The 13,306-nt window shown below is 40.6% G+C and overlaps 1 protein-coding gene across 1 annotated transcript in view; it reads right to left on the bottom strand.

Annotated features, from left to right (window-relative positions):
* The window catches only part of ATG2B (autophagy related 2B), an 82,734-nt gene extending 69,549 nt beyond the window's left edge, over window positions 1–13,185 (bottom strand). Inside the window, exon 1 of the mRNA XM_011951495.1 lies at window positions 12,638–13,185. Coding sequence (XP_011806885.1) covers window positions 12,638–12,799 — 162 coding nt within the window. The 5' untranslated portion in view covers window positions 12,800–13,185. The remainder of the gene's footprint in view (window positions 1–12,637) is intronic.
* Between the last annotated feature and the right edge of the window lie 121 nt (window positions 13,186–13,306).

The following is a 13,306-nucleotide window of genomic DNA, read 5'->3' as shown; positions in this document are numbered from 1 at the left end:
GCAATTTTTTTAAGACAATTTACTTTTCAAATTTAAATAACAAATATTTATTAAATGCCAGCTTATATGTAAAGTGCTTCCTGCATCCTATATTGCATAGAGTAGTATTATCATTCTTTGTCGTATTACACCCTAGTGTTGAATAGTGAGACTTGGATCAACTTGTTTTATTTTTGGAGATTACTACTTTAAAAGGCTTTCTTCATGCTGATATTTGTTTAATCCTAAAGACTTTCCCAGTAGTACATGGGCATGGATGGTTTTAAGGTATAAACATCCAGACATATTCTTTCCTAAAACCGACTGAGCAGACTACAGACAGTGGTGGCATTACGCTGGGTCTCCTGTCCCATAGTTCCTTGTACAATCTTCCTTCTCCCACTTAGCCAAAAAAGTCATATTTTTCTCCCTTCAGAAATTCTCCCTTATGTACTGTCTAAGGTATAAAAACCTCCAGACAGGGCTAGCAGTACATTTTCTATCTTTTCCCATCTTATACTTTTTTTTGGCATGACACTCAGAAATTCAAAGAACTAAGTGATGTTGCTCCTGCAAAATCTCTCAGTTCTCATCTACTGATTTATAACATCGGTATTTCTCAAGCTTGTATCTATTTTTTAAATTTAGAATAAAATGTATGCTGAGCCCTACTGAATTCCAGCTCTAAGCATATTCACCTACGGATGCACTAACAAATTAGGGAGGAGGGGATCATAACCAACCTCTATCATTAAGAAATGTATTTCCAATCAAAGTTTTTATGTTTGCTGGGTACAGTGGCTCATGCCAGTAGTCCCAGCAATTTGGGAGACTGAGGCAGGAGGATGGCTTGAATCCAGGAATTTGAGACCATCCTGGGCAACATGATGAAACTGTGTCTCTACAAAAAATACAAAAATTGGCCAGGTGCGGTGGCTCAAGCCTGTAATCTCAGCACTTTGGGAGGCCGAGGCAGGCGGATTGCCTGAGGTCAGGAGTTTGAGACCAGCCTGGCCAATATGGTGAAACCCTATCTCTACTAAAAATACAAAAATTAGCCAGACATGGTGGCCCATGCCTATAATCCCAGCTATTAGAGAGGCTGAGGCAGGAGAATCACTTGAATCCAGGAGGCGGAGGTTGCAGTGAGCTGAAATTGCATCACTGCACTCCAGCCTGGACAGCAGAGCGAGATTCCATCTAAAACAAACAAACAAACAAACAATACAAAAATACAAAAATTAGATGGCATGGTAGCCCATGCCTGTAGTCCCAGCTCCTTGGCAGGCTAAGGTGGGGATAATCACTCGATCCCAGGAGCTCAAGGCTGCAGTGAGCTGTGATCACCCACTGCACCCAAGCCTGGGTGAAAGAGCAAGACTTTGTCCCAAAAAAAAAAAAAAAAAGGGTAATTATCAAAATGCATAAATTTATACCGTTTTGATCTTAATTATCAAAATGCATAAATTTATACCGTTTTGATCTTAATTATCAAAATGCATAAATTTATACCGTTTTGATCAACTATACACTTAACAATAATTGCAATTACAACACAATCCAGAAGAAAAGTAACACTTAAAGCCCCATGATTTTCTGAAGGAAATAAAGTTATGCATCACAGAAGGACATTTGGTCAACAGCAGACCATACGTAGGATAGTGGTCCTGTAAGATTATAATGGAGCTGAAAAATTCCTATCACCTGGTGACATCACAGCCATCATAAGGCGATATAGCAAAACACATTACTCCCATGTCTGTGGTGATGCTGGTGTAAATAAACCCCTTGCTCTGCCAGTCTAGCAGTTACATACACTACGTAATACTCGAGAGTGATAATAAACAATCATGCTACTGGCTTATGTATTTAATACCTATCCTATACTATTTAATCATTATTTTAGAATATACTCCTACTTAAAAAAAAAAAAAGTTAACTGTAAAACAGCCTCAGGCAGGTCCTTCAGGAGGTACCCAGAAGAAGGCATTGTTATCAGAGGAGAGGACAGCTCTATGCATGTTACGGTCCCTGAAGACCTTCCAGTGGAACAAGATGTGGAGGTAGAAGGTGGTGACATTGATGATCCTGACCCTGTGTAGGTCTAGGCTAACGTGTGTTTTTGTGTTTTAGTTTTTGACAAAAAAGTTTAAAAAGTAAAAAAAAAAAAAAAATTAAAAATAGAAAAAAAAGCTTATAGCATAAGAATATAAAGAAAAAATATTTTTGCGTAGCTGTACAATGTGTGTTTAAGCTAAATGTTATTACAAAAGAAACAAAAAGTTTAAAACACTTTTAAAGTTTATAGTTAATGTAACCTCAGGTTAACTTATTATTGAAAAAGAAAGATGCCTTTATTAATATAGTCTAGCTGAAGTGTACAGTGTTTATAAAGTCTACAGTAGTGGAGAGTGATGGCCTAGGCTTTCACATTCACTCACTGACTCACTCGGAGGAATTGCTAGTCCTGCAAGCTCCATTCATGGTAAGTGCTCCATACAGCCATATCAACTTTTATCTTTTTTAAATTTTTTTATTTTATGCCATATTTGTACATACCTTTTCTATGTTTAGATACACAAATACCATTGTGTCACAGTTGCCTACAGTATTCAGTAACATGCTGTGCAGGTTTATGGCCTAGGAGCAATAGGCTGTACTGCATAGCCTATATATACAGTAGGCCATGCCACTGGGTTTAGGCAAGCACACTCTATGATGTTCTCACAACAAAACTGCCTAATGACCCATTTCTCAGAACATATCCCTGTCGTTAAGCAACCCATGACTGTACTGATAAAGTGAATATAGTAAGCCCTAGAGCAACCCCTACGAAACAATTTAAAAATACATTCTGGGCCAGGCATGGTGGCTCACACTTGTAATCCTAGCACTTTGAGAGGCAGAGGCGGGCAGACTGCCTGAGCTCAGGAGTTCCAAGACCAGCCTGGGCAGCACGGTGAAACCTCGTCTCTACTAAAAACCCAAAAAATTAGCCAGGCATGGTGACATGGGCCTGTAGTCTCAGCTACTCGGGAGGCTGAGGTACGAGAATCGCTGGAACCCGGGAGGCTGACGTTGCAGTGAGCCAAGATTGTGCCACTGCATTCCAGCCAGGGAGACACAGCGAGACTCTGTCTCAAAAAAATTATACATATGTAATCATTAAAGGAATTAAAATGTTACACTAGAAAATATTTGCTTAATGCAAAAGAAAGCCTAATGGCAATAGAAAAAAATGTAATATAAACAATTTCAATTTATATATGTTTTTATTGCAGAGAAATAACAGCATGATCAATAAAAGACAAGCACAAACCATATCAATTACAATAGAATCTTGCAAAGAAAGTAAAATGGACATAGGAGTTCAATGGAAAAAAATACAACGTTAAATTTCCAACTTCAATGAAGAGATTGTTCAAGCATTTTTTAATGGATAATGTGTATGATTTTTAAATCCCACTGGATGAAAAAAGTTATATTTTAATATCAATATTTAAACAGAAGTTATTCTCTACAGAATATTTAAACAGAAGTAATTTAAACAGAATTCTCTAAATTAAAAAATTATAATTTAAAAAGTAAGTCAATTTTAAACATACAAGAGAATATGAAGTTTTTAAAAAAATTTTCAGAGATAATTGAGCAAACATGTTTAAAGACCACTCCTTCATTTATTTTTTCCAACTTTTAAGTTCAGGGATACACGTGTAGTACATCCAGGTTTGTTACATAGGTAAATGTGTCCCATGGTGGTTTGCTGCACAGATCATCCCCTCACCTAGGTATTAAGCCCAGACTCCATTAGCTATTCTTCCTGATGCTCTCCCTCCTCTCACTCCTCACCCTCTGACAGGCCACAGTGGGTGCTGTTCCCACCATGTGTCCATGTGTTCTCATCATTCAGCTCCCACTTGAGAACATGCAGTATTTGGTTTTCTGTTCCTGCATCAGTTTGCCAAGGATAATGGCTTCCAGCTCCATCCATGTGCCGGCAAAGGACATGATCTCATTCCTTTTTATGGCTGCATAGTAGTTCATTGTGTATATGTACACAGTCTATCACTGATGGGCATTTGGGTGGATTCCATGTCTTTGTTATTGTGAATAGTGCTGCAATAAACATAAGCGTGCATATATCTTTATAACAGAACAATTTATATTCCTTTGGGCATATACCCAGTAATGAGATTGCTAGGTCAAATGGTATTTCTGCCTCTAGGTCTTTCAGGAATCACCACATTGTCTTCCACAATGGTTAAACTAATTTATGCTCCCATCAACAGTGTAAAAGCATTCCTACTATTTCTCCACAACATTGCCAGCATCTGTTGTTTCTTGGCTTTTTAATAATTGACCCTTTGGTGAGAGACGGTATCTCATTGTGGTTTTGATTTGCATTTCTCTAATGATAGTGATGTTGAGCTTTTTTTCATGTTTGTTGGTCACATGTATGTTGTCTTTTGAGAAGTGTCTGTTCACATCCTTTGCCCACTTTTTAAATGGGGTGTTTTCTTGTAAATTTGTGTAAGTTCCCTGTAGATGTTGAATTTTAGACCTGTCAGATGGATAGCTTGCAAAAATGTTTTCCCATTCTGTAGGCTGTCTGTTCATTCTGATGATAGTTTCTTTTCCTGTGCAGAAGCTCTTTAGTTTAATTAGATAACCATTTCTCAATTTTTGCTTTCGTTGCAATTGCTTTTGGCAACTTCATCACGAAATCTTTGCCCATGCCTATGTCCTGAATGGTATTGCCTAGATTTTCTTTTAGGGTTTTTATAGTTTGGGGTTTTATAAGTCTTTAATTCATCTTGAGCTGATTTTTGCTTATGGTGTAAGGAAGGGGTCCAGTTTCAATTTTCTGCATACGGCTAGCCAGTTCTCCCAGCACCATCAGGGAATCCTTTCCCCATTGCTTGTTTTTGTCAGGTTTGTCAAAGATCAGATAGTTGCAGGTGTGAGAAGCCCACTCCTTTAAAACAGCATATGTTCAGGTTACTTACTAGCTAGCTGGGTGGCTTTGAACAAATCCTTAATTTCCAAGTCTCAATTTCCTCGTCCATAAAATAGAAATAGTAACGCCACAGAGTTACTGTGACCATTAATGAGGTAATATATGTAAAACTACCAACATATTAATAGTTCCTGGTACTAAGCAAACACTTTGTAGATGTGGGCCATTGTTCTCTTTCCCAGTACCTACCTAGTACAATGACGGGCTCTGTAAAGGAACTCAAGGTGTGCTTGACAATATGAAGAAAAGCAAACATTAAATTATATGTTTCTTTTTAATACATAGTTCCATAGATTAAGTAGGCAAAAAATACATCTTTATTAGTTTAAACCAAGGCATCAGAATTCAAATCGAGATAAGACAGAGCATAAAAATGTGCATGAGCTGGCCGGGCGCAGTGGGTCATGCCTGTAATCCCAGCACTTTGGGAGACTTGAGGCAGGTGGATACAATGTAAGGAGATCGAGACCATCCTGGCTAACACAGTGAAATCCCATCTCTACTAAAAATACAAAAAAAATTAGCCGGGCGTGGTGGCAGGTTCCTGTAGTCCCAGCTATTCGGGAGGCTGAGGCAGGAGAATAGCATAAACCCGGGAGGCGGAGCTTGCAGTGAGCCGAGATCATACCACTGCACTCCAGCCTGGGGACAGAGCGAGACTCTCTCAAAAAAAAAAAAAAGTGCATTCGCTAATTTAGATTAACATTTAATTAGCACCTACTACATACAGGACACCAGAGTGTACTATTTTATACCCACATTTATACCTGCATTAAATCTTCACAATAACCCTCTGAATTTTTGTGCCTACTTTACAAATATGGCAATTGAGGATCAGAAAAACTAAGTAATTTGCAAAAGGTCTTCAATTAATCACTGCAGAAACACAACAAGAAAAAGAGAAATATATTTTCACAATGGAAGATTTTGCAGAAGGCTAAGCAAAATCATGTGTTAACATATCATAATTTTTTTTAATGTAGTACTGGTTTGGGGCTGGCTCATGAAACAAGCTTTTAAAACACAATGGAAAAACTCTCCATTCCTTTAGTGCAAGTGCTTTTAAAAACGCAGTCAAGGACCACATGTATCAGAATCTCCTAGGATGTTTATTAAAAATGCAGATTCTTGAATTTCTAGAGCTAAAATCTGTATGGAAGGAGCCAGAAGCCTGAATGTCAGCAAATTCCCAGGTGAACCCAGTGCTGTTATGTCTGAGAAGCTCAAGTTTCTTGAATCTGGGGCAGTGTGGTGCACAAAAAAAAAAAAAAAGATACAGAAGTCAGAAAGACAGGTTTCAAATCTTGCTGCACTGTTTAATACTAAGCTTGAGTAAATTATTTAACCTCACAGTCAATGGAAAGTTAGTACCCAATTTAGAGTGAGATAGTGTATGTAAAAGCACCCACACAGTACAGTATATAGAGATGGACGGTATTTAATAAATGATTACTATTATCTTCAAAAGTAAACTAAAACCCCTACCTTGCTCCATGTTTCCCCTAGCCATCAACCCCATTTTGTCTTTGTCAAGATAGCTATCTGCTCAAACTGCAAACTACAAGTGACCTTCTAACCCTCAGCTCCTCTGAAACTGCTCGTAACCACCATTAAAAGGACAAATGCAATGAACACTATTCAGTCCTCGTCTTTCTTGAATTCTCATCTCTACCTAGTTCCTAGGTAGAGGAAATTCTAACTTCCTTTGACTTCTATAACACTTCACCATCTCAGTCTTTTTTCTGATCCTTTACAACTTAACATGTTGGAGTTCATCTAAGTTTCACCTTCAGCCTTTTTTGTTTTTCAAGCTAATCTACTTACTACCCATGCACTTTGTGCAGTTCCATCTCCTCCCACTGTGTTATTCACTATTCACACTTGGATAACTCCCATATCTTCACAACTGCAATCTTCCTATACTTCCCAGTGCCTCCTGAGCCTCTCTACCTGGATCTAAGGCCCCCCCATTCTAAAGCCCCCCCATTCTAAAGTCCCCTCAAAAATCAATATAGTAAAACTTATTCTCTATCCAATCTCAATCTCCCCCTCCCACTCCCAAATCCAGACAGTGGAGAAAACCTGCTCCTTCTCTAGAATTTCCTATTTCACAGCAACTAGGTACCACAAGTTACGGACATCAAGGTTCTTACCTCTACTTGTGTTTTTCAGATTTTTTCAAAGTTTTTTTTTTTTTTTAAGAATGTCTGACACATTCCATTAAAAAAAAAAATGGCCCATCATAAAATACTTAAAAAGTTAAGTAGAACTGCTTGCTTCATGTATTAAGTATTTCCAGAACTAAAAGTTTGAAACTTTTGTACCATATTATCATCTCTGGAAGAGATGGGATTAAGCTCTATTACTTCATACCTCATATATTTCTTTACTGTTTGAATTTTTTGTAACGAGCATATATTAATTTTATAGTTAAAAATGAACAATTAAAAACCTAACAGTGTTTTAAAGCACATGTAGGCAATGACTTAGCCTTTGCAAAGTGGAGAGTTGTCAACCTTAGATAACCATGTAAGAAACGGGACTTGATGGAACTCTTCTCAGTAAAAACCAAGATTTCTGTCCCAATTTTGTGGCAGAGAAGTTGAAATAAACTTAAACCTCTAAATACAGAAAGATTTATTACAGCAGTGAAGAGTAATATTAAAGGGGCCTGGTACGGTGGCTCATGCCTATAATTCCAGCAACTGCGGGGCCTGAGGTGGGAGGATCACTTGAGCCCAGGAGGTCAAGATCAGCCTGGGCAACACAGTGAAATCTGGTCTCCACAAAAATTAAAAGAAATTAACTGGATGTGGTGGTGTACACCAGTAGTCCCCACCTACTCAGGAGGCTGGACTAGAGGATCGCTCGAACCCATGAGTTTGAGGCTGCAGTGAGCTGATCACACCACTGTACTCCAGCCTGGGTAACACAGACTGTCTCTAAAAAAACAAAAGGAGAAAAAGAAAAAAACTGGTAAATGTTAACAGTTTTGAAGAGTCAACAGTTTCATAATTTACATTGTACCACTAAGCTACAAAATAATTTCCCTAAGTATAAGATGTTTAGGCCGGGCGCGGTGGCTCAAGCCTGTAATCCCAGCACTTTGGGAGGCCGAGACGGGCGGATCACGAGGTCAGGAGATCGAGACCATCCTGGCTAACACGGTGAAACCCCGTCTCTACTAAAAAATACAAAAAAACTAGCCGGGCGAGGTGGCGGGCGCCTGTAGTCCCAGCTACTCGGGAGGCTGAGGCAGGAGAATGGCATAAACCCGGGAGGCAGAGCTTGCAGTGAGCTGAGATCCGGGGCCACTGCACTCCAGCCCGGGCGACAGAGCAAGACTCCGTCTCAAAAAAAAAAAAAAAAAAAAAAAAGATGTTTAAATAGGTTATATTTATGTCCAGTCTTACAACCACTTAGGCAAAATCCCATGTATCTTGTAGCATAAGGTACCCTGAAATTCAGTCATCCTGTGAAAATTCAAGGCTACTATAATATATGAGTAGTAAAAATTCTCAACCTACTTGGCTCAAGCAACATTTTCCACACCAGTCCTATGAAGGAAACACTATGAAGTGTTTCCTCACCAGTCCTATGAAGTATTTCTTTTTTTTTTTAGTCACCACTATACTACAAGAAAATAACTCTTAAACTAAAAGTGGAGCCACCTGAACTACTCAGCAAATAAATGTCCCACTATAGAGTCCTTTAGAGCTTTTTATTCTTCTGTTTAACGGCATTATGCTTTCAATTATCACCAATGAGTTTCACGCATATAAATAGAAAAAGTGAAGGGAACATTCTAGTCTCCAGGTGGCCTTTGACAGATAATCAGTAATCAATGTTTCTTGAACTGAAGATGATTTTATTAAACACCAAGAGAATATAAGCAGCAATCGAAACATTATTAAACTGAAGTTAAAAGGCCTCAGTGGCCAGGCAAGGTGGCTCACGTCTGTAATCCCAGCACTTTGGGAGGCCGACGTGGGCAGACTGAGTCCGGGAGATCGAGACCAGCCTGGGCAACATGGCGAAACCCCATCTTTACAAAAAACACAAAAATTAGCCAGGTGTGGTGGCAAGCACCTGTAGTCCCAGCTACTGCAGGGAGGGGAGGAGAGGTAGGGGGATCACTTGAGCCCAGGAGGTTGAGGCTGCAGTGAGCCTAGATCACGCCACTGCACTCCAGTCTGGGTGACAGAGTGAGAGCCTGTCTCAAAAATAAAATAAAATAAAAGGCCTCAGTGTAATAAATTGTTAATGTCTATCTTCTTGAGCTCGTGTAAGAAAAGGGTCTTTGTTTAGTTCACTGCTGTATCCCCCAGCCCCTCACAGAGGCACATGCTAAGAGTTCAATAAATGTATTGAATCGATTAATGAAAGAAATTCCATTTAAAAAACAAAAATAAAGGCACAGTCATAAAGAGTTAAATAGGAATGAGTCATTAAATCCAACTTCCCACCCAAATAGAATTTCCTCCTTTCAACATTTTGCCATTTCAACCACTTCTAGGGACAAGGAGTTTATGAAATTTTTAGACAGCCTATTCCAATGCTGGAACAATCCCAAACCCCTTGCCTCTATTCCTCCCTCCACTTCATGCCACATTTAAGGTAGTAATCTCCAAAACTGGATGTATATATCCTAAAGTATTATCAGATGATTCATAAGGATGTGAGAAGAAAATGAGACATTCCACATTTTCCAAATTTAGATTAAAAAGTTGTACTTATATTTAATATACAAATGGGCACTGGCACCTTCCTTCAGGCCATATATCAAACTGGTACAAAGAGAAGACTAGTAGTTCCACAACAGGGAAGGATTAAGTGCGGTGCCCTCAGCTGGATGTTCCTTCCACTTCTGCACACTGAAACATTTCCGCATACATTCTATAGAATAAAAACATCTTTAAACAGTAGAATCTTTGTAAAGAGACAGTGAATGGCAATTACTTTCTGGTTTCCTGGTCTCTCCTACGGGGCCAAGTGTGTAAGGGTTGGATTTAAAGATAAGCATTTTCCTTTTACACAGAGAAGAATTCTCCACTGACTGTTTATGTATTTATGACAAGGACTATCAGTGGTACATGCTCCCTAGCAGATATTTTCCAAAAAACAAAACACAATCTGTCTTTTCAAAATAAAGACAGCACTTTAATAATGAGTAAGAAAGCAACCACTTTTCAAAGACTACTTGTACTATGAGGAGAGCATTTGAAAAACTGTATTTGGAAATGTTTCCATTGTTCCATAATTTTGTTGCTGAAAACAATGTCTATTAAAAACATTGCTCATTTTTTAAGTCATTATCTATATAGTTTACAAAATGTTTAAAAACATGTAAAGACTATTTCAACCAATCTAAGTCTTCTGAACAAAGAGCTTGAAAAACTGAATTTTAAACCTGTGTGTATACATGCAATGTCAATTAGTCATAGTAACAGAAAAACTGATTGAGATCAGGAGTGAAAGGAATGCCACTGCCAAGTTCAACACAATTCTTCGCATAATTGATCATTCAGAATTGAAACATTAGGAGTAGAGCAATTCTTCAATTAGGATCAGTTTTTCCATTAGGATCTATGAATCTCTGAAGGTACCTTTTTTCCAGTCATGAAAGTCATTAAAATCAAGTATCTGGCTGGGTCCTGTGGCTCATGCCTGTAATCTGAGCACTTGGGAGGCAGAAGTGGGAGGACCACTTGAAACCAGGAGTTCAAGACCAGCCTTGGCAACAAAGCAAGAGAATCCTCTACCAAAAAAAAAAAAAAAATCAAGTGTCAAAATAAACTGAATTTGGAATCAGAACTCTGAATAGCTGTATCTAAGGGGTACACCAAGATTTATCCTAACCATCAACACAGCACATGAAAATAAAAAATCAGCAACAGGAAATGTTTACTGGATGCTTTAACATTATTTTAGTTTACAAAACCCACCCATCAAGAACAAAACATAATCCTCAGATTAAGTGTTGTCAAAAATCATTTTGCCAATGCTTCTGAACTCAAACTATAAAGTTAAAATATCACTACCTCTGACTTCCCATAAGGACTAAATAACACCTCACAAATGAAAGTGCCTAGTACAATGCCTGACATAAATACATACTCAATAAACATTAACTGCCTTTCTTTTGATCTTAGGCCATGTGATGTAATACTTGCTAGATGTGTGACGGGGCAAATTGCTTAACTCCATCTGTAAAATGGAAATATTAATGCCCACCTTACAGGGTTAAAGGCATTAAAGAATAATGCATATAAAGTCCTTCCACCCACAAAAGGCATTAATAAATCTTGAACCCTCTTTTTTCAAGATAATCTATTCATAACTGTACCAAAAGTATAGAATCATGGGTCGTTGAATTCAAAAATATACATCAGAATCCCTATCTTTTTAAAGAATTACAGCAATACAATACCATAATACGACACAGAGATGAAGTGTGTGCTCCATTAGTGTTGACTGAACTCAGGTGAATTGCTAAGTCCATTATCACTTGGCTAATTGTGGCGGACTGGAGAGTCTCTCCAAGGGCAGGACTCTCACCTCCTGGTGAGGGACTGGGTCTTACTGCTCTCAAACCAGGGCTCTTTCCACTATCTTGTGTACTCTCCCTAGTTTAAGCCATGTACATACTGATAAAATTATATACTGATTTACAGTCTCTAGCACAAATTCACTTAAGGGTCATAATAAGGTATTTCCACAATTTAAGATTTTCTGTGGCTAAGGAAGTAAGGGTCGGGCAAAGGGTAGAAGCCACTCTCTTCCTGTCAAACCCAAAAGTGAACATACTTTAAGTAAAATACCATGCACTGAACATACAAATGCAGGTACAACTGTATGTGGTGAGTTGAAATTCAGATGAAGCACCTGTATAGCAATGAGTGAACTCACAGCCTCTAGATGACAAGTAGAAGACAGGTTTTAAAATGTCTGAAAATTGCAGCTTCAGCGCTTTTGCAACCCCTGCTTTTACGATCTGTCACGTGGAGCAAAGAAGCATAACTCAACAGCACTACTGGGGCCACACGACCATTCACAGGCTGTGTACACAAACCTATCTTGTAAACATATAATCAAGCAAAACCAGGCAAACCGGCACAGGAGGCCTTCACCTCACTTTCTTCCAGATGCCAAACGCTGCACGATGACAAACAAGGCAACCATGGTGTGCAAGCAGCCAACCCAAAACCAATAACTAGGGGTTCTGACATCCAGAGGTCCTTTGCATCCTTAATCGTTCCAGAATGTCATCCCACGAGGCAGGGTTTGTTTGCCACAAAACCCTGCGGCCCCTCACATCCCAAGGGATAGTTCTGGTCACCTCCTCCCACGGACCTATTGAGCCTGCTTCATAGACCCCCCCCCCCGAAGCACTGACTCAACTCTTCCCATAGTGTAGATTCCATGACATCTGTTAAGTTTCCGGAACACGTGATTCAGGAGAGCAAACTTGTTACAAACAGATTAAACAACACTCTAACACATTTCTCTGAGCCGTGCCACACTCGGGTCCAAACAATTCCCAAGGAGGGACTGACTGTCACTAATCTTGGATGGCACTGGTTCAAAGCGCCCTAAAGAGGGGAGCGAGCCCCGCCCGGCTCGCTGCCCGGCAGCTCTTACCCATTTGTCCAAGGGGACCTGGGCGAGGGACCCGGTGCCTTGGTACAGGTCCAGGCTGAGCTGCTCCAGGCTCAGCTTCTCCTGCAGAAAGTGGCCGAGGTACCTCTGCAGGAGGTACCGGCAGGCCCTCTTCTTGATAGACTCCGAAAACGGCCAAGGCATGGTGACTGCTGGCAGCTGGTCTGACTGCGGCTGCGGGTGGCGGCGGCTCCGGCCTCAGGGTAGCGACTCCGGCTCCAGGCCGCGGCGGGGCCTAAGCCTGGGGCGGCCCCTTCATCCCTGTTTGGCGCCGGGAGTTCCTCAGGGAGAACCCATCGCCGGCGCCCCGCCGCTCGCGCTGGGCCTGGCGGAGGCAAGACGCAGAGGGGTCCTCCTGGCCCCAGGCCAGGGGACTTCCGAGGGGGATCCCAACCGGCTCCGAGAGAGTGCAAGAGAGCGCGAGGGGAGGCGGCAGGGGCTGAGGCAGACACCTCCACTGCCGCCGCGCGACGAATTTGTTCTCATCCGCGAGGCGCGTTCCCGGCTGTAGGGACGCTCCTGGCGCGTTCGCGAGACCCAGACTCCCGGCGCGCCGTCAGGCGCTGGCGGAAGTGACACCACACAGGGGGCCGCGGAAGGCGGGCAGAAGGGTGGGAGCTGGAGCAGTTCCGGCTCCGAGGGGGCGGGGCG

The sequence above is a fragment of the Colobus angolensis genome, unplaced genomic scaffold (genome assembly GCF_000951035.1).
Source record: "Colobus angolensis palliatus isolate OR3802 unplaced genomic scaffold, Cang.pa_1.0 Scaffold32, whole genome shotgun sequence".
Lineage (NCBI taxonomy): Eukaryota > Metazoa > Chordata > Mammalia > Primates > Cercopithecidae > Colobus > Colobus angolensis.
Note: the sequence above shows the minus strand (reverse complement) of the source record. Positions and strands in the feature narration are given on the sequence as shown.